At 45.7% G+C, this 23,099-nt stretch overlaps 9 protein-coding genes across 9 annotated transcripts; 3 read left to right on the top strand and 6 right to left on the bottom strand.

Annotated features, from left to right (window-relative positions):
* Window positions 1–322: 322 nt before the first annotated feature.
* Window positions 323–1,123, bottom strand: N7487_000177 (aspartate/glutamate racemase family protein; the record flags this gene model as incomplete). The annotated part of the gene is made up of 1 exon (XM_056867926.1): window positions 323–1,123. The coding sequence occupies one exon, from the start codon at window positions 1,121–1,123 to the stop codon at window positions 323–325; it is 801 nt and encodes a 266-aa protein (XP_056732710.1).
* Window positions 1,124–1,911: 788 nt separating this feature from the next.
* On the bottom strand, window positions 1,912–5,747 carry N7487_000176 (uncharacterized protein; the record flags this gene model as incomplete). The annotated part of the gene is made up of 3 exons (XM_056867925.1): window positions 1,912–5,091; window positions 5,146–5,381; window positions 5,438–5,747. 3 exons carry the CDS (start codon window positions 5,745–5,747, stop codon window positions 1,912–1,914), a joined length of 3,726 nt encoding a protein of 1,241 aa, XP_056732709.1.
* Window positions 5,748–9,198: 3,451 nt separating this feature from the next.
* On the bottom strand, window positions 9,199–10,512 carry N7487_000175 (uncharacterized protein; the record flags this gene model as incomplete). The annotated part of the gene is made up of 7 exons (XM_056867924.1): window positions 9,199–9,392; window positions 9,442–9,594; window positions 9,665–9,892; window positions 9,955–10,143; window positions 10,212–10,277; window positions 10,339–10,383; window positions 10,443–10,512. The coding sequence occupies 7 exons, from the start codon at window positions 10,510–10,512 to the stop codon at window positions 9,199–9,201; spliced, it is 945 nt and encodes a 314-aa protein (XP_056732708.1).
* Window positions 10,513–11,478: 966 nt separating this feature from the next.
* Window positions 11,479–12,514, top strand: N7487_000174 (putative S-adenosylmethionine-dependent methyltransferase; the record flags this gene model as incomplete). The annotated part of the gene is made up of 3 exons (XM_056867923.1): window positions 11,479–11,492; window positions 11,592–12,153; window positions 12,215–12,514. 3 exons carry the CDS (start codon window positions 11,479–11,481, stop codon window positions 12,512–12,514), a joined length of 876 nt encoding a protein of 291 aa, XP_056732707.1.
* An 844-nt stretch (window positions 12,515–13,358) lies between these two features.
* Window positions 13,359–15,127, bottom strand: N7487_000173 (uncharacterized protein; the record flags this gene model as incomplete). The annotated part of the gene is made up of 3 exons (XM_056867922.1): window positions 13,359–13,908; window positions 13,971–14,226; window positions 14,296–15,127. 3 exons carry the CDS (start codon window positions 15,125–15,127, stop codon window positions 13,359–13,361), a joined length of 1,638 nt encoding a protein of 545 aa, XP_056732706.1.
* A 727-nt stretch (window positions 15,128–15,854) lies between these two features.
* N7487_000172 (TauD/TfdA dioxygenase family protein) lies at window positions 15,855–17,061 on the top strand (the record flags this gene model as incomplete). Its single annotated transcript, XM_056867921.1, has 4 exons — window positions 15,855–16,035; window positions 16,090–16,219; window positions 16,268–16,826; window positions 16,888–17,061. 4 exons carry the CDS (start codon window positions 15,855–15,857, stop codon window positions 17,059–17,061), a joined length of 1,044 nt encoding a protein of 347 aa, XP_056732705.1.
* Window positions 17,062–18,569: 1,508 nt separating this feature from the next.
* Window positions 18,570–19,672, top strand: N7487_000171 (isoflavone reductase family protein; the record flags this gene model as incomplete). The annotated part of the gene is made up of 4 exons (XM_056867920.1): window positions 18,570–18,572; window positions 18,635–18,919; window positions 18,993–19,322; window positions 19,409–19,672. 4 exons carry the CDS (start codon window positions 18,570–18,572, stop codon window positions 19,670–19,672), a joined length of 882 nt encoding a protein of 293 aa, XP_056732704.1.
* A 269-nt stretch (window positions 19,673–19,941) lies between these two features.
* N7487_000170 (polysaccharide deacetylase family protein) lies at window positions 19,942–21,038 on the bottom strand (the record flags this gene model as incomplete). Its single annotated transcript, XM_056867919.1, has 4 exons — window positions 19,942–20,077; window positions 20,127–20,531; window positions 20,595–20,871; window positions 20,933–21,038. The coding sequence occupies 4 exons, from the start codon at window positions 21,036–21,038 to the stop codon at window positions 19,942–19,944; spliced, it is 924 nt and encodes a 307-aa protein (XP_056732703.1).
* An 840-nt stretch (window positions 21,039–21,878) lies between these two features.
* On the bottom strand, window positions 21,879–22,707 carry N7487_000169 (SDR family NAD(P)-dependent oxidoreductase; the record flags this gene model as incomplete). Its single annotated transcript, XM_056867918.1, has 2 exons — window positions 21,879–22,581; window positions 22,649–22,707. 2 exons carry the CDS (start codon window positions 22,705–22,707, stop codon window positions 21,879–21,881), a joined length of 762 nt encoding a protein of 253 aa, XP_056732702.1.
* Window positions 22,708–23,099: the final 392 nt, after the last annotated feature.

The raw sequence follows: 23,099 nt of genomic DNA, 5'->3' as shown, positions 1-23,099 counted from the left end.
GGCCCCGGCGGCCGACGATTCGGGGGACATTGGAAGCGAAGAACTACGCCGGATAGGAGTGATACTGGTTCGATTACTCTCTAATATATTAAAAGGCACACATGTCTTTGAGATGATGGGCATATTTGCTGGGGCGTTAAGAATATATGCTGATCTACTGGAAAGCAATATCGATAGCAGCACGCAAGAGTGATTGTATGTATCGATTTTGGTCATCTAGTCGCAAAAATCGTGGGAACAAATATTCCATGGGCATTGGGTCTGATATATAGGTTACTCGATTTTTACAGCATCTACACATGCTTATGGTCTGCCCTCCCATTCAAAGCCAACTCTGCCCGCGCTTGGATCTATCGGCTGAAGAGTCTTTGTACAGCCCGCTTTTAGCAGTCTTCATGTTCTCTCTAACTAAGCCCACCAGGAGTTGAATACCTAGCCCCACTCCATCTAGCACCCTTACCCCAGTTCCTTCAACCACAGCCTCACAAATAGTCCGCATCTCTGTCATCCCCGCACAGCCTAACAGAACACAATCCGCACCTCTCTCTTTCACAAGCCGGTCGACCTTCTGGGAGATGATTGCATGGACCTCTTCCTTTGGTTTCGAATCGAGTTCCAAAACTCCTAGTTGGGCTGATTCACATCCAGCAAAGTATTCCGAGAATCCATAGGCTGAAACAGCATGTCTATGCGCCACCAAAGAGCGTGCGGATGTGCAGATAATGCCTAGTCTATCACCTAACATGCGCGAAGAATATAATGCCGCCTCCATGATTCCAAGGGCGGGCTGGGAGAATTCTTCTTTCAACACGCCAATAAGAGGATGCGCTCGAAAGCAAGCAACCAGAAAGGCGTCGTAATTTCCCGCAATTGGTGCTATGGCTCTAATGCAGGCCTCGGTGGATAGCACTGCATCGGTCTGTGATTCAATCGCCGTAGGCCCCGGGCGAGGAGCTGTGAATCCATACACGATGACGTCCGAGGGGAGATTTGGCGCAATGGCTTGCAAGCACGCATTCGTCATATACTCGGTAGAGTTAGGGTTTACCAGGAGGATGTTGATCTTCCGGCTGCTGGGTGACCCGGAAACGCTGGGTAGCGTTGATTCGGCTTGGTTTCGCATTTCTGTCCTTTTGGGACCCCTTGGGGTTAGAAATATGAATGAAAGCGGACCAGGAATCAGAATACAAACCGATCAATTTCGATCACCACTTCCTCTCCAGTAATATGCCCTGGGGTTTGGGGATTATGTTATACTTGTGGTAGGAGTAGTCAATAACGCTTTATTAAACCATTAACAGTCTGGTATAAGATGAACAAATCACGAGCTAAACGCATTGATCTATGTATTTGTAATACACGAAGGAAGTATAAACAGTGCTCGGTTATTCCGTGGCATATTCTTCTGTCTTCATAGTGTTGGGGTTTTTACCCCGACATTCGGGGTATCGAGTTGAGTGGGGTCGTAAACGAAGAAGAAACTGGAGATGCTGATAGATAGTCCGTCGTTATTATCCGATGATTTATAATCACGAATTAACACCGTATGCTTCCGATGCTGGTCTATGATATAGCAGAAGTTTCCCCTCTAAGAATGTTTACTTCGTGTTATAGTAATATGGGGGAAATAATATGAAGCTCGGGTCCTGTTTAAGGCCCCAGGGGGCCTATTGCTAGTTTGGTATAATATGATAAATCATGGGATATATGTTTATAATACTATATGAGCTAGTGCAGAAGTACCGCTAGCGATGGACACACCTGGCATTGCTTAGTGGAATAGTGTCCCGCACCAAAACCATGTACCCGTAGTCCTCCTCTACCCATAATGTCGGGAGATCATTCGGCCGTGCTGGTTGAAGTTAGGGCTGCGGTCTCAGCAGTGCCTGATAACCCTAAGAGGATAGTCTATTAGCCATCAATCGAACTAACTCCTGGGAGGGACTCTTCACCATCAGAGGAAACGTGACTATATCTTTCCAACAGTTCTGTGATTTCCGTTTTCTTAGAAGTGCATGCTGCCTCATCATCACTGTCCTCGACCAGTTCAAGAACTAAATCCATGGCCGTATACCCATCAGCATTCTTGATATGCGGATCGGCTCCATGCTCGAGAAGAAGCTTGACATTCTTCACAAATTCACCTCTCGCTGCGAGGTGTAGGGGAGTGGCCCCTATCATGTACCTTTCACCCAGTGACGAGTGGGTTGACGTAGATGAGTCAGATTGGTGGTCATCACTATTGAAGCCAGCGCTTGAATCATTGTCGGGTACAAGAGCGTTGTCGTCAGCTTCACTACCTACTTCTAAATTCTCATCCCAACTGGACACACTGGTGCCTCTTCTACTGTCGGAACCAGAGCTGTCCTGTGATAAAGTGCGCTTGTTGCTTGAAATCTTTCGCCCATCAACGCTCGACTGGCCTTCGGTTGGCTTATTGCTTGGTAATTCCTGAAGCTGGAAGTTGACATCTGCAGTTTCCGAGCCAAGAAGTATTGATAATGTCGTTAGATCATTCTGCATTGCTGCATAGTGAAGAACTGTCATCCCTGTCGAGGTATGTTCAGGCTTCATCTCGAAACAAACATTCGCCCCAGAGCGAAGCAGGAGGTGGAGAACCTCTGTTGCATTTGATTCATCATTGACAATGGACACGATATATGCTGCAAATAGTGGCGTTAGGGAATTATGCGGAGGAAAGTTTATCTCCGCTCCACGTTGGATCAGAAATTCGACCATATCGGGATCACCGCCAAATACAGACATGACCAGAGGGGTACCTGCAAACGGCTTGACTTCAATTTCGCTGCCTGAGTCGTTGACCTCATCGTGCCACGGCTCCTCCCATCCGTAGGCATTGATGTCTGCGTTGGCATCTAGAAGAAGCTCCACGGCCCTTTTAGATTGCCGCACGGAGCGTGCAAGGGGTGTTGCCCCGTATCCATCAGGCTCGTTTGGGTTCTCGCCACTGGCCAGAAGAGAAGCAAGCACATTCGAAAAATTAAAATGAGCGGCAATATTCAAGCTTGTCGTCTTTGAAGGGAAATGGTTTTCGCCCAATTGTCGGTAAATTGTGTACCATGTCCTGAATGCCGGTTTATCCACGCTGCACAGAGACAACATCAACGACATCCATTTTGGATTGTTATCAAGTTCGCCTTTGTCAGAGTGTTCCATCCAATTCATTGATGCATATTTTAGGAATGCATTATTCTCGGTATATTCAGTAACTCCCTTGCGAGGTTCATCATCGTCGTCATCTATTGTGAGTGGGGTTTCGGAAAAATAAGTGAAGGAAAGCAGAGTCATGCAGATTTTTGCAAGTAAGATTTCCGAATCCAGCGGACTAAAACTGTGTTTCCAAGTTTCACTATGTTGAGTCGCATCGTCATCCTCAATCAAAAACTCTTTGGCCGTTTGGTGGATGAGAAATACAGAGCCATCGTCAATGGTCACCATAAGACCACAAGCATTTTTTATTCTCATTTCGAAAGCGTCTGACCGTTCGATCCCAATTTCGTCATATGAGCGATATTCAAAGTCACTCGCAAGAGCAGTGGCTATTTTCATGTCATCGACTGTCAAAGGCTCCCGGGCAGCCAGGATAATATGCAGGAGCTGTCTTGCGAGGTCTGGGTGGCGGCATCTCTTTAGGATTTTATCGTAAGCTTCGATCAAACTTCGCGGCAAGCCTGAGATAATCTTTTTCAGTTCTCGCTTATTGGCAGGTCGCTCGCTAAGGCGAATCTCGTCCATAATCAGGCTCAGCCATAGATACGTTCTGTTGTCGACTGTGTGCAACTCTTCAAGAAGGTATTTTGTTGCCCTTTCGTCGAATCCCCTTTCGGCAGCAAGTTTTGGAATGCTGACATCAATGACCAGATCGATCTCGTCTTTGATCCTTTCGGATTCATGATCCCCGGACAAGTGTATTGTAGGGGCCTCCTTCATCAGATCATGGAATTGGGCATGGATGTGGGAATAAGGACGGCTAGTTAGGAGAAATTTCAACTTGGGCTGATCGTCATCGCTCAAAGAATCGGTTGCTTCATGGTAGAAATTGGTGATCGCCCCAATCAGAGGGAATCGATCCTCGTCACTGCATTCGTCGAGGGCATCCAGTATGCACACAACTTGTCCGACGGTGGGATCAGTAGCTGCTTGACAGAGGATACGAAACATCTCGTCAAACAAGCCGAGTAGTTCCTTTCCATTTAAATGATAGGGCATGAGAGCATGTTTCACGAGAGATGGGAACGCCGAGAAAAGTTGGTGCAAGATCGCAGATATGGCGCTTACTGCACTTCTCTGGTACGGGGAGATATCTTTGAAAAAGAAATAACAGACAGCAGACTGTTTCTGATGGCTCAAGGTAGCTAAACCTTCATCAATGATTGTCTTTGCTAAAACAGATTTGCCTGAACCAGGCTTAGCAGACAACCAAAGAAGATCAGGCCCTTCGTTCTCTCGCCAATCGATGAATTTGTCGTTCTCCAGAAACCATTTCCCCGTTTCCAAAACCCGTTTTGCCGTTCTGCCTTTCTGATTCTCGTATGAATTTGATTGTCGAAACAGTTGTACACACTTGCGCTCCTCGTCAGTCTGACGCCAAGCAGACTGCATCATAGTCTGTTGCTCAATGCCACGCGTCGTTTTCTTCAACTCTTGCTGGACCTCCTGCAGACCGCGTTGCATGTTGTTCTCACTGATTTGTAGAGCACTCTCAATCCGCTCGCGACTCAAATCCTGAGCGATCTCGGTGCACCTTACCTCAAGACTCTTGATCCGACTAGTCAGACCCGTCCAGTCATCGGCTTTGAAAACATCTCGTCCATAGCGTCTTGCCCAATTATCTGAATACTGCCTCCCTAGTCGGATCTGGAATTCAAGGATTGTCTTATACAGGTCGACAGCTGTATCTTCAAAGTCTTTGACAAGTTCCAAGCTATCAGAGTGATAGCTACTCCGAGTCAGTTCAGATTTTCCTCGCCTGACAAGTCTCTCCATGACCCTCAATCTGCGCACAGCAAGGGGAATAGCCTCAAGGCCATCATGGGCAGCCGAATTCTGCTCTGACGGGCTTAAAAGAAGCTAGGGATACAATATTAGACCCATCACAACGTACCTGCCAGCTTTAGAACATACCGGCAAGAAAATACACACTCCAGCCCACGCCAATGCGGCATGAGGCTCAGAGCTAACAGCCGACGATACAAATTCCTTGGCTGCAACCACGATCTTGATAGCTTGGTCAAACCCGCCACCGATATCCACAGAGTGGCTACCAATCTTGGGTTGCCATTTGGCCAAATCGATTTCTTCGACTTTGCTCTTCGCTATTTGTCGTAGCTGCTCTTCTCGTTGATACGAACCAGCAGGCGCTAAATTACGGTCGCGTCAGACCTCGGATTTAGTGATAGGGTGGATATGAACGCACCTAAATGATTCTGGCTTGGTTCGCCATTTAGTTCGTCCTGAGTCAACAAAATCTCTTCGTATCGCTGCTTCAGCTTCGGGTCTTCTCTGCTAAGAATAATGTAGGCTTCATCCCATAAATCCCTGGGCGTGCTGTCCCCGGTAGTAACATTGGCATCAGGGCTACTATGAGTGCTAGTCGCAGGCGTTATAGCATCGCTGTTAGTGGTGCCCGCTGCTGCGAGCGACGGCGACGGTGACAGCGACGGTGAGGTCGAACGCTCTTTTCTGTCGGAGGGATGTAGGACCCTCAACAGTTTTCTTAATCCCATTGCAGAGTACTGTTGGTCGGAATTGAGCCCGCTCCAGATCCTCGGGTCTGAACCATGGATGCGCAAAAGCTTGAGGGGCATTTCGCGGGGTACCAAGCATTAATTTTCTGCCTTAATGCCTGATTTTGGCCTTATCCATACCTGAATTTCACCCGTGCTTGCTTAGTTAGCTAGCGTAGAACTATACCTGGGCATCCATAAAGATGAAGCTATATATTTATAGCATATACTGTCATGTCTCTATTTTGCACGGTGGTTAGAACCGTATTTTGGAAAATGAAGTTTTTTATCCTATGTGATATATATCTCTACTAAGCACCCAGTCTGCATACAAAAAACCACAAGAAACCCTTTGCCCCACAATACTAATTACTCTGCGACTACTTTTTGACAGACCTTTTATTTTTTTATAAAATAAGAGCAGGTATTCTTAAATCTTTTAAGCTACTAAAATATGTATAAGAATGTCCATCAAAGAACATGGTTTTTACTATAAATAAATAATATACAGCACTTATAACACTAGTTAATACACCTGTAAGAGTTAAAAAGATAAATCCTTCTTGTAAAACTGCAGAAAATACCATCTGTTTAGCAAAGAATCCCATTAAAGGTGGAATACCAGCAAATGAGAATAAAGTAATAGTTAAACTTAAAGCTAAGAAACTATTAATATGGAAATATCCTATAAGCAAATAATCTTTTAATTCTAAATTGAGTTAAACCTAATACAGTACCAATTATTAAAGATAATAATGAACTTATTAATAAACTAGTAGTTCAAGTATATTGTGTAGTAATATATATACTATTTGTATAATGGACTAATTGTAATAATAAAGTTAATATAGAAAATTTAGCTATAATAGCTACAAAAGTAGTAACTATTCCATCATAAACATCAGGTGATCAAAAATGGAATGGTGCAGCTGATATTTTAAATAATAATCCTATAGTTGTTAATAATAAGCAATTAGGTATAGAAGTAGTAATTTGTTGTTCATCTAATAATTCTCACCATGCTCATGTTCTTTCTGCACATGCATGATGTCCTTTCCACAAAAATAATGCACTTAGCCATGATGACGTATAAATGGAAGGCATAGAGTCTATCTGTGACAGGGAACTGCCGGAAAACAGTCTTGGGTCATATCAAATTGCTGAATTATGAATCGCAACTATTTTATTGAGCGAGACGACTTTTTCATTCACGTCACGTCACGCCCTTGGATTCCAGAGATAGTTACCAATATGAGTCATGATAGAGGCGATGTTTGTATTTCCAGCAGGGGCACAGACATGAATCGTACTCTGGTAGTGTCTCTGTATGAGACATTTACTACAAAGGTTTCAACGTCAAGCCCCCCAAATCCCTGCGAGTAAGGAACTCCATCTGGCCAAACCTCAGACGTTAGATCATTTGGGAAACGAAAGACGCGAATGCCTTCCGGAGAAATCGTATCAAGCTCACTTTCGAAGTGAGGTGAGCCGTCTTGTTTTGAAGCTATTTGGCAAGTCAAGGAGCGAATTCCGGTCAGACGTCCCATTCGCTTTACTACGCTACCCAGGTGCCAGAGGAATAATTGTTTAAAAGGCAATGATATATCCTTGCTGCCGTATATTTTTATCTCTTTTTGGCCAAATGGTTATTTTGTAATAATGGGAATGGAAAGATGGACTTTGTATGCCAAAAGCTTTGGAGATTCTCTGTATAGGTAGATAATTCAAGTCAACTCTCAGGGATGATGAATGGAGTCACAAATCAGGCTTCCCCTTAGATCAATCCGGGCTAACAAACTAGACAACCACAAAATCTATAAATACGGAAGAACGGCTTCGACCCCCGAGTTCTGCGCAAACAAAGGACATCTTGGATTAGCTCTATACTCAATACCGGAAGTAGTGCCAGAAATCACACGGAAAATATTACCTGGATTTTGCCTCGTTCGGTCTCTTTCTGTGCATAGACAACCTTTCCATGGTCGATGACAATGGCATAACGAAGTCCCCGAAGGCCCGATGGTTCGGCCCAATTAATACTCTTTGAGAACCCGACATTTGGATCAGAGAGGAATATCTGATGTCAAGTGCGTTAGCGCCGTACTATTTGCCAGTCTCGTAAGTCATACAATATCGTTATTCGTAACATTATTTGCTTTCCCCCAGCCACTCATGACATTTGGATCATTGAAGGAAATAACCGCGACCAAATCGACACCTTTTTCCCTTAAGTGCAGGAAGATTGTCAATGTAATTGGGGAGGTGAAGACCGGAGCATGTCCTGGTAAAGGCGCCTATTGAAGATGGGTCAATTAATTTGTTGCACGCATGTAACGTAGGAACAACTATAAGTAAGCGAAGACTATACCAGGAACAGAAACCAAAATGACCTTTTTGTCAGACCATTCTTTCGAAGCATTGTAAGGGATTGCAATCCCACACGAGCTTATAGAGCTTGTTTCTTCTGCCCAGGGTATGTATCTGCCATCGAGGAGCGGGTGTTAGAATAAATTTGAGCATTACTATGAGAAGTAGGGAGATGGGGGTCTTGCTGGAATACGACATTGTCTGGGAAGCTTTCGCCAGGCTGCAATGTAAAATCCATGATAAAGTGGGACCCGGTTCTTGTGTGTTTCTGAAAATGAGTACCCCTGATAACGCGAGCTTGAGCTGAGCGTCAGATGCGAAGCGTCATGTCACAGTACTTATATTTATTCAGAACACCTTCAGCATGCATGCATTACAGTTGAAAGTGATATTGCCGATCTCGGATATTACAGGTGCCGATTACCGCTCACTCAAATATGGGAATGTAGTATGTTTGTACTGATGAACTCGGTATCAAGTTGAAAAATTTGAAAATAAAATACCAGGGTATCGTATCCACACACTAAAACGGTAGGGAGTAGCGACAACAACTTCCAAGGTTGTGACCTATAGGAGAGGCTCCAGTTTGCTTATCCTAAGCTTCAGGCCAGATCGGAAGGGATCTACAAACGGGCCGAACCGGGTCCCCTCTGAGAGCGGGACCCTGCTTACTTCGTACAGTGCCAAGATTCCGCTAGTTTCATCAGTATCCACCACGACGTGGCCCCCTCCTGCCAAGCCCAGTCGGCCCAATCGTCGTACTTTTTTCTGTAAGCCAGTTTCACTCGGCCATTTCTTATCACCATTCCCGCTGGTTTTAGTGGCTGCTGGTATCTCCCATATAGGCAAAGTCCGATGAGATCACTATTCGCAATCCCAGGATTAAATTTGTCTTCAAATACATACTTTCGTTAGCACGGCTTGTTTGAGCGCGCCTTAGACTGTCCGAATGGTTCTTTATGGGCGAATTGTATTGGTGGAATTAAGATAATTTATGGATCAACTGAATTCTTCTATCTTATTTCCTAGAGCCAAGACGTTATCGGATACTTGTGTGATAATTTGGGTTCAACGACCTTATCTATTACAACCATCGTCGCAACGCCTCATACGTGCTAAAGGTAACAGCCTGACCAACCCCCACTCGCAAAACACGAGGTACAATCCCTTTGTATAGAGCCCTATAACCATCATGACGCACGATATCCTGGAACGTGTGAAGGAGACGAGACAGTCCCGATTCATTTCCTACGTTGCCACTTTTCTGAATCCGGGTTTCTAAAATCATCATCAGCCAAGGGTTTTGTGTATTGTAGATGTAACATACTTAATGTGTCAATTGGAGCATTGGCTAAAGGCCCAAGCGATCCGGCTAGAAATCCATTCAAGCAAGTCTGCCAGGATGGTAGACCAGAAGATTGGTACTGCGGCTGGTTGTCCACTAGAGCCTGACGTATTCTCGTGTAGGCGAAGAAATTCACTAGATGAAGAAATATCAGAATAAAAGCTTTTATAACAACGTGACTTGGAAAGCAAACTGTGACACTTACCAGCTTGATTTGTCCCTTGGCGAGCCGCTGTTAATCCTATGCCCGACCATAAGACCTTGACACCCTCTGTCCGTACAATGGTGTACAGCGCCTCTGGCGTATTTCTGTATCCCACAGCCACGGCCCCAGGGACACCATCTCGTGCCTTTGTAGTCTGTAAGCGAATTTTGAGAACCTCTGTTGGAGTTACAACAAGAACTGCTTCTGTAATTCCTGAAGCTAAACCGGCTGAATTGACAAAAGGTATCAGGATACTATTTCCTTATTTTAAGATCTTGGGTTCAACCTACCAAGGATTAACCTTCCTGAGGTGAGAGCTTCCTCGTCAGGTCTTTTGAGGATAGCCTTGTATGTTTCGAAACTGGTGAATCGGATGGCCATTTTCGGCACGATTCCTATAAGAACAGCCCCAAGACCGCGGTAGAACGCCGTTGGGCTCTGATGATAGATTGATTGCATTGTTCTCACGAGTGTTTGGTCTAAAACGCCGCCCATTTCTCGTTAGAGTCACCTGCGCTAGAAATATGCAAAAGGTGTCATCTCATACCTCCGGGTTTCGGTGGAAGTAGGGTTGCTGTCGTGTTTTTGGTTTGCATGTTGACTTTGATAGTATCTGATCATGGTCAACATTAATTGGTACAGAGCACATTATTTTGTCGAGGAGACTGAATTACCCAGTGGGTGACAGACCAACGCCTCCATCATGCCTGCCAATGCGCCTGTGGGTGGAAGGTAGACTTTAGCATGATTCGCTATATGTCAATTTTTGGATTCATACCGTAGATGGCCGTGGTTCCAGGTGCCGCTGATATGGTCTTGCCAGCCACAGGTTGTTTCATCGTAGCCATTTTGGATTCTTTTTATGATCGAGTGCTGCTGGCGAAGCACTTTACAGAATGAGCGAGGAGTTTTTTTGATAAAAGAGGAAATACTACTTGCATTTCAAACAGTAAAGATCCCCTGGTGCAAGCAAATACCTTTTATTCAACCGGATTAGTATACACAAGATTATATAGGGGTCGTATACTCAGCTAACCTTGGAATAAAATGGTCAGCAATTCGATTCCGATAGATTGCAGTAGATCAAAAGTTTGTTGTATCATCGAGACAATATGTGAGGCTATATATAGCGAGAAGATCAACTAGATTCCCAACTAACTTGATTTTTGGTTTAAAAATCACGGAAATTCTTCTCAATGGTGGGATTGTATCCCTGATCTGACAGGCCTCGTATCATAACATTTGAGTATTCTGGATTTCGGACCATACGTTTCTTTACATACATTCCGTTACCGGATATTTGACAGACTCTCGGTTTCCACGTGCTTAATTGCCCATCGGCTCGGTACTCGGAGCTATTGATATGTCCGGCGCAGGGCTGGACGGGACGGAACGGTACATCCCGCGAAAATTGGCAATACATAAATACTGTTCAGGGCTCCTCTCAACGTAACGTTATGTCCACTGCACCCACATGGTCCCCCGTTGTTGAATGCAATTGCGCCAGGGAAAGTTTTTGTGACAAGTCAGCCTGTCGATCTCGATACCCCCTGGACTAGCTTCGGGCGCCGACCTAGTTCAACCTTGGAAGTATCCGTGCAGACGGCGCGAAGGATCAGGATCGGAGTCGCCGTGAGGAGAATTCGGAGACTAGCACCCCGTATTCATTGGTGTTTTCCCTCATCTTATTCCGTTTTGAATTTCTCACCCATCTGCTCTCCCCTCATTAAATAATTCCCTGTCACATCCATTGGCCCCTCTTTACTACCAAAAAACAAAAAACAAAAACAAACACCAACGATTGCAGAAGAATCATGGCGTCTTTCTTGTGAGTCTGCCATTCTTGGCTTGACCTGTTTATCTCCTGGTTGAATTCTTTGGGTTCTTTGAGAAAGTATCTCTATAAGTTCTAACCATTTTCGAATAGGAGCAAGTCCTTTGGCCACAAAGGCTACGCAGCTTTTCGACCCACCTACCCTGCCGAACTGTACAAAGCAGTCCTATCCTTCCACAACGCCTCTCCAGATGCCGAGCGCACGCTGGCTCTAGACCTTGGCACCGGCCACGGTCTGGTAGCCCGCGAGTTGTCCCCTCACTTTAGCCGTGTGATCGGCACCGATCCTTCAGCGGGGATGATCGCCCAAGCCCGTGAATTGTCAACGGGTCCCGCTGCCAAGTATCCCAACGTCAGCTTCCATCAAGCTGCAGCAGAGTCTTCCCCATTTGTGTTTGACCGACGAGTTAACCTCGTGACTGCCGCGCAGGCGTCTCATTGGTTCAACTACCCGAAGCTATGGCCTGAGCTAGCGCGCATTATGCAGCCCGGGGGTACGTTGGCATTTTGGGGGTACAAGGACCACGTTTTGGTGTCGCATCCCAAAGCGAGTGAGATCATCGAGCACTTTGCCTACCAGAAAGATCCAACACTTCTGGGAAGCTACTGGCAGCAGCCTGGACGACGCATTGTGCAGGAGAAGCTGCGAGCTGTGGTGCCCCCCCGCTGCTGAATGGCATGATATCACGCGCGTGGAATACGAACCTAGTACGCAGGGTATCGGCAGTGGCAAGGGCACACGCTTCATGAGTGCCCGTATGACTCTAGGCGCAATGGAGGAGTACATGCGCACGTGGAGCTCCTTCCACAAGTGGCAGCAGCACTTCCCGGACCAGAAGCGTCGTGCAGAGGATGGAAGTGGTGATGGCGATGTGATCGACCGGATGATGGATGCTATTCGGGAAGCTGAGCCTGCATTACGGGGAGAGGGATCCCAAAATAGCGTGAATTGGAAAGCCATTGAGGTTGATGTGGAATGGGGCAGTGCTTTGGTCCTAGCCCGCAAACGGGCATAGGCTGTATCCTTCAAATGAGCGGCCTTTGTCTATCTATCTATCTGCCTATCTTTATTGTGTTTTGGCTTATTTTTTGCTCTGTTTCCAATCTTTACAGCCATTTCCACAGGTTCAAGACAAACAGGCAACAGTGAAACCTAGATATAACAAACTAAATGCACCTTTTTAGGTTACTCTATATGAATAATGAGAAGTTGGCCAGACTTCACTTTTTGGTAGGATAGTGTTTCTTCATTCAAGGAATAGAATAGCTTTGCTAAGATAAAGAGTAAATGATTATTTACATGACTAATTACATATATTACTCAAAAATATGCGCCGATCAGTTTGCCGATCAGCTCGCCGATCCCGATACGACAATCCTTCGGGGTGGAAATATTACATTGGAAAATATGATATTAACTTCGGTGCTCATGGGTGGCGGGCCGCCTGTACATGAGGTTTCATCGGGGGAATAAGCTGTCAGCACTAAGAAACAGCCCGGGGCCCCGGGGGGTTAAAGGGTCAGCACTAAGAAATAGTCCCCGGCCAGAATTAGAGATTATCTCTTTTGATCTGGTCGAGTGGCAAGAATAATCGTACTTTTTCCCCCCACATGAAGCCGAAGTTTTATGCACCTGATTGCAATGTCCAATCCCATCCTTATGAATTGTTTGGCCTAAAATTTGCATTAAATATAATACGAGATATAGTTAAATACATTCTTCTCGATGATCTATTTTTGGTAAGATAACAGTAGTAATTCATCAAATTTACCGGCTTATGGTGATAACCCGCTTGGGAATACGGCCATTTCCGAGATTTCCTCATTTGTTCCCTCGTGTATCCATCTATCCAGCCTCGGTCAATTCTTCAGGATACCCTTTTCGGCACTCGATGTGGTATCTTCTGTAATCGGTATTGGCTGCGGGGGTGCAGTCTCTTCCTTTGGCTGCGGGGGCGCAGTCTCCTCCTTCCGCTGTAATCCCTGGTCTCGAATGAATACACAGATGACCAGACAGAATCCCATGATAGGCGCCATAGAGATAAACACAGTGCGACTGGCCTTGGCATACGCGGCCCGGATAGAATTCTGATCCGCTGTAGAGAAGTTACTGAGCGAGGGCAACACATAACTGTTCCTACTGAGGTAGCTAAGATCGTCTGGGAGTGCCTTGCCAAAGGACGTCTGAAGCACAAGGCTGGAACATGCCAAGCCAACGGCACCGCCAAGTGCACGGAAGAAGTTGCGATTGGAGATGATCACAGCGCGCAGATCCTTCGGTGAGTGTGCTTGGATGGCAATTAGGCAGGGTTGGAACACATTGCCAACGCCAACACCAAGGATGATCAGGGCCACGATGATCACTCCTAGAGACGTGTCTTGCTTCAGGTTGCAAAGTACACTAGCTCCACTGTATGCCACATCACATGTAAGCAGAGGAGAAAAAGAGATAAGGAAATTGGGGCCACATACACTGTCCAACAGATGAAACCAAACCAGATCACTTCCCCGTAACGTGAGTAATGCGAGATGTAGAACCCGGAGCCAACAGAGAATATCATCTGTGCGACCACCAATGGCACGAGGAGAGCTGCAGATACCAGTGGAGTCACCCCGCGCACGTTCTCAAAATACAAGGGTAGAAAATATAGCTCGGCATAGTAACAGTAGCCGAAGAGGAGGTTCTGCACCAAAATGACAGTCACGGCAGGGGTGCGAAACATGGATACTAAACATATAATTAGCTCTCCGACGGTGCCCGAAAAGGTTTATGCAGCAGGAATAGCGTCAAACTCACACGGTACCATTGGCAGCTTAGCAACCTTCCACTCCACCAGGATGAATGCAATCGTGGCCACGCCACCGACGGCAAGCATGGCGATAACGAGACTAGAGTTCCAGGCAAAGTAAGACCCACCGCCGGAAATAGGGATCAATATACAGATGATTGCGACAGATCCAGATATTAAACCCCAAATGTCGATCAATTTCGCTCTCGCGAGGCCATTCCCTTTTGGCATGGAGGATGGTAGCAAAAAGAACGAAGCCACAGCGCAAACCAGCATTAGAGGGCTGATCAGATAAAAGAATCCGCGCCAAGTGGAGTGCTGCGCAAATGCAGCTGACAGGAAGGGACCAATCGTATTCCCAAGCCCGATGCAACTGCCCAGGATGCCCTGGTATCGACCACGTTCCTGTAAAGTAACGATATCGGATACAATCATCATTGTTAATGAGTTGATTCCGCCAGTGGCAATACCTGCTAGGCCGCGAAACAGGTAGAAGGCCCATGAAGTTTGCGCAGTTGCGCAGAGGATGTCCGCAATGGCAAGCAGCAGTACCGCAGAGAGATACACTTTCTTGCGGCCAAATATATCAGACAGGCGCCCGTAAAGCACCTGAAACACTGTATTCGCGATCATAGAGGAAGTACCTGCCCAGCTGATTGTATCTCGCGCATTCAGCTCCCGCGCGATAATGGGTAATGCCACACCCACTCCGTTCTGATCTGCATAAGCGATAAGAAACGCGATGGCGAGAGTACCAAACACCACCAGGAGCTGCGTGCGTGGCAGCAGGTTAGTTTGATCATGGACAACGACTGGCCCTTTGGCGGTGCTGGTGGCCATGCTCAAAGAAAACAACTCAAGGCCCGCGTAAATGGAAGAAAGTGTTGGAGTCAATTGTTAGAAGAGAATATAAAGGTACAATCTTCATCCAATTTAGTAGCTCCACGGTGAATAGTCTTATATGATCTGCTGTGGAACCCACTGGTGATGGTTGACGAGAGTACTCCGTACTAGCAATTTATCTCGGTGTCGTCTGTAATCTGCCGATACCGGATATTAGAGCACATCGCCAGTAATGTCGTTATTACAGTATTGGTATTGTGATGAGACATACATTGCATTTTCAACGCTAACCAAATATAGAGTATGCATTAAATGTGGATATTTCAAGTGGTATTCCAACCCCTGCAGACATGCAGACACTAAGATTTTGTGCAGAATGTCACATCCCGTCCACTAGGCAGGCAGGGATATCGGTCAGGCTTCTGGCCCTCGGCCAGGAAACATCAATGTCTACTTCCAGCGATATCCAAACATACTCCCCCTCTCTATCGCCATCCTCCGATGACCAGGGGTGGGGTAAACTCGAGCTGACGCTTGATTTCCTTTTCTTTCCTCCCTCGGGGGTTTCAAGAAGACTGCTTAGTGATTTACAGGGCGAGGGGAAAGATATAAAAGGCACCCAGATAACCCACCAAACTCCCAGACAATCTCATCATATTCTCTATCTTCTACACATCATCTTTCGGTTGAATCTACAGTGTTCGATACTTCATTCTATTTCAAAATGCCTATCGAAGACTTCATCACTTCTTTCCCTGCTCCACTTACGTTGGGTACTTCCATTGACCACTGGAAGTACGAGGACCTCACTCGAATCCTCGGCAGAGTGTATCATGACATTGATTTGACCGAAGTCCTTAACGCTCCCAATGCGGACGAGCTCCTTCGTGATCTAGCTATTACCAGTGAGTACCCACCAACTCTAGCTCCAAGTTAGAATGAAAGCTCACTACTCCCAGTCTCCCACCGTGGCCTTGTCGTCTTCCGCAATCAGAAGAACCTCACTGCAGACCAGCAAAAGTTTTTTACCCATCGGCTTGGACAATTGACTGGCAAGCCTGAGGAGTCTGGTGTTCATATCCATCCCATGTATGTACCCACCACTCATGTCATGGTATCACAAATTAACAACCACAGCAACCACACCGTCCACAAGGAGGGCGAGAAGCCCGATCTGGAAATGTCTACAATTGCCCGCAACCCAGCAAACATGCTTTCCAAGCAGAGTGGTGTGGTGGCCGGCAAGAAGACGTTGAAGAAACAAAGCGTTGCCGATGGCTGGCACTCGGATATCGCCTTTGAGCGCGTCACATCCGACTACACCACTCTAGTGAACAAAGTTCGCCCTTCAACCGGTGGTGATACTGTTTTCGCCAGCGCCTATGAGGTCTACGACCGTATCAGTCCCCCCTGGAGAGCTTTCCTGGAAACTCTTACTGGCACTTTCTCCCCTGTTGGTTACAGTCCTAACCCTGACCACACCCACCTCTACCAGGTCGCCAGAGGCCACCCCAGGAATGTTGACCAGTCGCTGACTGCTGAGCATCCCATTGTGAGAACCAACCCGGTTACCGGATGGAAATCCATCTTTGGTGTTGGTCACCATCTGCAATCTGTCAATGGACTGGCTCCAGATGAAAGCGAGCACATCAAGAGTTACTTGATGAAACTGATTACCGACAATCATGATCTTCAGGTAAGCATTCCCAGAACTCGAACATACTTCATGTAACCATATCTGACGTCATTCTCTTTAGGCCCGTGTCAAGTGGGAGGTCGATGATCTGGCCGTGTTCGATAACCGTGCTGTCTACCACACTGCTACTTACGATTACGATGAGCCTCGGGTTTGCCTTCGTGTGGTTGCTGTCGGTGAGGCACCTGCACTAGACCCTAAGGGTGTGTCTCGCAGTGAAGCTCTTGATTTGTAGATATATCTTTTGGATGAGATATGTCTCTTTATGTCATCAAACATGATAGATAGTTACACGGAATCTATTTCTCTTGCTTAGTTTGACTTTTTTTACCGAGGATTTTAAAACGTATAGACAGTCACGTACCTACCCGAGCCTCTATTACGTCGGGTGAGCGTCAAGTGTAAATAGCACGAGCGGGGTGTCATACAACCCCGAACTATTGTAGAAAGCTAACCATGTGAAGTTTTGCCTTGGGGAAGTAGTGGCGGAAACGCATATTAAGTGACTCTCAATCGTGGAGGAATCGGCAATTCACTGGGCTGCTGATCTTCTTCTTTTTCCTGGACTGGCGACCTGTTTGAGAGAACCATCTAGTCGACGGGAAGATGTCAAGAATCTGGGCATTACGGTTCCATCAATCCTTGGTGCCTCTTATAGGCTATGCAGGAGCAGGTGACTATGTACTCAGTTTCACGATCACCACAACAGGCAATTGACAAAGTTAGATTTCGACTAGAATTTGACAGCTTTCCAAGTCTGTTTGATTATAGTTATAGTTATGGTGATCAACAAGTTGATTGGGGAAGTTGATAAGGCCCCACCGTGTTTAGGGTTAGATAGTATTTTTCAAGTCTATAACCTTTTAGACTCGAGCTTACTTGGCCACCCATCAAGGGTCATTTTAAATTCTCCTGTAGTCATAGTGAAGGCGTGGCTACGTTCATTACAACTATTAGATGGAAAGGTGCACGATGTACCGACCTTGGATATATATATTTAAATCACGATACTTCTTTCACATTCGCTAAAATGCCCTTGCAGCCAACGAACAAATATTGTAGGAGTAACAGTAGTAGGAACAATTAAATAATTTACACAAGTTCAAAATACATACTGTATACGAAGCGGTATAGGGGTCAGGCTTCAAAACCCAATTCTAGAGGATCTTGATGCCATAATGCCTTATTTTGGAACGGCAGAAAAATATAAACACCTGAATTACTATTACACATGCCTCAATAATCAAAGTACCTGGCTTCTCCCATCGATGTTAGATAGTGTACATGAAGCTTTTGTACACCACACAAATCAATGCACCTCCATATTTCTGGCGGGCACCCAGTCCGCCAAGCATGGGTACCCACAATAAATTTGGCTACGGTGACCACCGCCAGGTCCTATACTTGGGGGGGGGTTACTACAATGTAGATTAGATGAGAAATAGTGTAGTCGATTCCTTTTGGTATAAGTTAAACGAAGTTGTTTTTAGTCTTCGTACTCGGGTTAGTCTTTGCCATCCAGCCCGGATGTCGGATCCTCCACTTCCGAGACGATCCAACCGGATATGTATGTATCCGTAACAGTTGAAGAGGTCGTGGTTTCCATTTAAGAGAGACCTTGTTCACTTGGACCTATCCAGCAAACAGAACACAGCAGAACACAACGGAAAAATGTTGCAAAAGGTGCTTCTTCTTGGTGCAACTGACACACTGGCCAGTCGATTTTGGAGGGTCTTATCGAACATGGTAATTATGTGGGTTAAGCTTCCTTCGAAGGCCGCATACGTCAAACTGATAGAGGCTATAAGTCCATAGAGCTATTTATACGTCCATCTTCGGCAGACAAGCCCACAGCCAAAGAACTGGCCCAGAAAGGTCTCCCGATCCGTGTTGGAGACCTTGACGGGCCATTTGAGGACCTTGTCTCCTTGCTTTCAGGGTTCGATTTAGTCATCAGTGCCATCGATGCGGGATCACAGTTGGCGCAAATCACCCTCGCCACAGCCGCCAAAGAAGCACGCGTCGCAAGGTTCATTCCTTGCGGCTTCACCACTGTCTGTCCTCCCGGAGATGTGATGTTGATTCGTGACGATGTAAGATCCACCATTCCCGTATTGAATTTAGTTGTTCTCCATTACCACGGTCTAACGAAACTGTACCACACAGAAAGAAAAGGTCTATCAACACTTAAAGAACCTTTCTCTGCCATTTACCGTCATTGACGTCGGCTTCTGGTATCAAATTTCCTTTCCAACGATACCATCTGGCCGGGTTGACTATGCCACTCCCATCACACCAAACGTCACCATTCACCACGACGGGGAGGCGCCGAACTTTCTTACAGACCTTCGTGATATTGGTCGATTTGTTGCTCGCATTGCCACTGACGATCGAACATTGAATCAATACGTGTACACGTACGGCGATGTTCTCTCGGAAAACCAAATCTTCAGTATGATGGAAGAACGTTCCGCTGAAAGGATCGACAGAAAGCACGTAAGTTCAGAGCATCATTAAAGTTCCGAAGGGAGATCGTCCCCATGCCCATATTTATTGTGTGGCTAATGAGATATATCATAAAGATGACTGCACAGGAAATAGAAGCCACTGTAAGCATGGCCAAAAAGGCGTACAATGACAACCCCAAAAGTATGGGCAGTCCTTTCATGCTGTATATGTCACAATACAACTACAGCAAGTATGTCAGAGGCGATAATTCTCCCGAAAGTGCAAAGTCCCTGGGGTATCTCAATGCTCGAGAACTTTACCCGGATTTCAAGCCTGTCACTTTCGGTGATTTCTTGAGTGAAGTGTTGGATGGAAAGGGCGTAAACCCCTATGCATAGAAATTTCAAAGTGATTTTGCTGAGCGAAGCGAAGCAAATAACAGAATTTTAACTTTCAATATACTATGAAAAATGTTTGGGATGTCAAAAGCTCATATGTATATATTTTTTAAACTCGAATAATAATATTCATTATGGTTACTCTCTACCTAAATAGAAGATCTCATATTTCATACATGTCGTTTAGTGCTAGCATAAGGTGGATTTCAAGATTTAATTTTGATTTCAGAATGGCATTAAAGTCTGCAGTACAAAGTACACTATCCACATTACTGCAAAACGGCGCCCCTCTCAGCGGGCAAGATAGCGCCAGGCTCTGGGGGATTTTTGTTTTTAAAGTCGTCGCAAATATATTCCATCGTGACAAACTCAACACCTTCGTGCTGCTTGAAATATTCAATGAGTCTTAAAAAATATCAGCAAAAATATCCGTAGCTTGGTTGTCAAAACTTACCTCTCATGCATTAAAAGAACATGCGGGCGCCCAGACACATCGGGATGAATTGAGAAAGTGAAGACGAACTCATCATACTCTCGATAGAAGTAGTCAAAATGATCCTTCCAAATAGATTCCACGTCACGGGCGTTCATAAAACCATGGCTGTTAGGAGCACTTTTAATGAACATCATGGGAGGGAGATCGTCGATATACCAATTGCCAGGGATTTCGACAAGCCCAGATGGTCCCCCCTTCACCAATGGCTTCATCCATTCCTCAGCCTTCTTAGAATAGTCAATCTTTGTCCAGCTGTCTCCAATCCGGGGATAGTACGGTTGACAATCATGATGCTGGAGACTGTGATCATATTCAATCCCATATTTCAGGAGTAGTTTTGTACCCTCTGCACTAGTCTCCCACCTGTTCATTCAAAGGCGTGAAGTAAGTAAATATCCTTAGTCATGCATATCCGGATGCTCTCACCAAGGGGCAACGCTTCCACGCGGGGGCTTCCCAGCAAACTCCGTTAACTGTCTATATGTTTTATCCAACACTGCCTCCTGTTGTTCAAGTGACATATCGACTGGATTTTCATGGAGATACCCATGCAAGCCGATTTCATGTCCGGCATCTCTGACAGCTGCCATCTCTTCTGGGAAAGTGTCAAGTGAATGGCCAGGAATAAACCACGTGCACTTGATGTCGTACTTTGCGAACATCTTAAGAAGACGCTGAGTACCGATAGTACCAGCCCAGATGCCTAGTAGACAATTAGATCGAATTTCTGAATGTACATCGTGTATGGTGTATTTATAACCAACCACGACTGATATCATTGGGAGAGTCTTCGCCTCCATATGATCCAATCCACCCGGCAACTGCATCGACATCTACACCATAGCTGACGAGTACTCGCTTGGGAGGCATGCTTGAATGGCTGTCAGAGTTTATCACGTAGAAAAATTCTTGAAAAGATTTATGTAGATCGACACAGCAACTTGATGGTTGATATAGAATTTACCTTTGCTTGCTGAAAGATACTAGGACGTGGAGATTCGGGGTAACCCCTCACTGCGGATCGCAGCCTTGGGGAGGCTTCGTGGGGTAGAACAGCCCCAGCATGTTTTTGGTAGCTTGTTCTGGCGTTATCTATGCGGTCCATTATTAAAAACGGGAATTTTTGATAGGACTTTCTCACCCTATTGGTAAAGCATACATTGGCTGGAAGATTCATCCACTGGTCAAGGGCTTTGATAAGACCTGATCTCATCGGTGATAGACAAAGAAGATCTAAAAGAAGATCATATCATCGAAATCGGTATCTGGACAAGCTTTCACGCACCATCACCGATTATATAATACTCTGACGTGTGTTACTGCTAGTTTTCTTATAACTGGTGTAATGGGAAGTAATGGTCCTACTACTGCTGCTACTACTACTCGTATTACCTAGACCATCCATGCCATATATATCCCGATGTATCGAAGATTATTGCAGATTTTGAATTCATCCCACTTCCAACCCCCAAAATCCCTAATGAGTCCGTTTTCACCCATTTTGTATGATGTTTGAGTGTAGTTCATCATAGATCCTGCTCAATTGACTCGTGTCTGTGAGAATGTCGTGCCTAGGAACGCTCCTTTCCTCGCTAGCTACTTCCATTGATAGCGAAAGGAAGGAAACAAGATTCGCAATTGGATTTCATTTCAGTCGTGGTCTATGACTTCTAATTCATTTGAAGTGTCATCGGATGGGTGCTCAACTGCTCATCGGAGACCCCCGGTTACATCAACTATACTTCCAGTCATGAATGTGCTATGGGGACTGAACAGGAACACCACCACGTCCGCCACCTCAGAGGCATCACCCAATCGTCCGAGTGCCACGCCCCCCTTCAATCTTTCATTGTCCTCCTCTTTTCCAGATGTGTTTCCCACCATCGTTGGCGTATCAATTGGACCTGGCGCAACAGCATTGACTCGAATCCCTTTGGGACCAAGTTCAAGTGCTAAGGCCTTTGTGAATCCAACAATTGCAAATTTAGTGGCACAATAAACCGAGTATCCTGGATATCCCTTGAGCCCACACATGCTCGAAACATTGACAATAACCGAGCCTTCTTCCAGCAGTGGCACGCATACACGACACATATTGAAGGTCCCACGAAGGTTCACGTCAACCAAATGATTGAAATACTCGTCAGTTGTGTTGGTCATTGGAATATCAGTGGGATTTATTCCAGCGCAGTTGAACAGGTAGTCAAGCCTGTTTGTACCCGTGCGGCTCGGGATTGAATTGATTGCTAAGGCACACTCGGTGCTGGACGCTACATTCAATGGTATGTACACGTGCACAACATCAGCACGTGTTGCCTCAAGTTCGGTCTTGAGGTTATTCAGTGACTCCTTATTCAAATCGCAGAGTATCAATGAAGCACCTAGGGCATTCAGTTTGAAAGAAGTGGCCTTCCTGTTTCGTCTCGTGTTAGCTCATTTTGACTGTATAGGTTCTGACTCAGTGAGTGAGTAGTTCATACCCTATACCACTGCCAGCCCCAGTGATTAATGCTACCTTTCCGTCAAAGCTGTAGGACATTTTGATGGGGAATCAAGAAGATTGAAGAAGTTGAAATTTAAAAAAAAAAAAATTTTTGCTTAGTCGAAAACATTCCACGGCGGGTGAGTTTATGTGCCGTTCGATTTAATGCAGGCTGGGAGGACAAGCCATTGTGTTCCAAACAAGGGCTTTCTTTAACTTGGAGAGTCATTGTCACCTAGGTATACTCCAACGCTGGTCTTAGAAAGCATGATATCTGACCAATCAGAATAGGATCGGGATATGTTCTCCAATTGCTAAAAGCGGGGACCTAACTTACCCCAAGCCCAGGGAAGCTATTAAAAATAATAAATTGGCTATGAATCAAGCATCGAATAGCCGATTTCGTTAATAGCCGAATTCTTTAACTCGGAGCAGGTTATCATCTTGGT

The sequence above is a fragment of the Penicillium crustosum genome (genome assembly GCF_028827405.1).
Source record: "Penicillium crustosum strain IBT 35664 chromosome Unknown utg000001l_segment0_segment0, whole genome shotgun sequence".
NCBI lineage: Eukaryota > Fungi > Ascomycota > Eurotiomycetes > Eurotiales > Aspergillaceae > Penicillium > Penicillium crustosum.
This window is presented reverse-complemented; position numbering and strand designations above follow the sequence as displayed.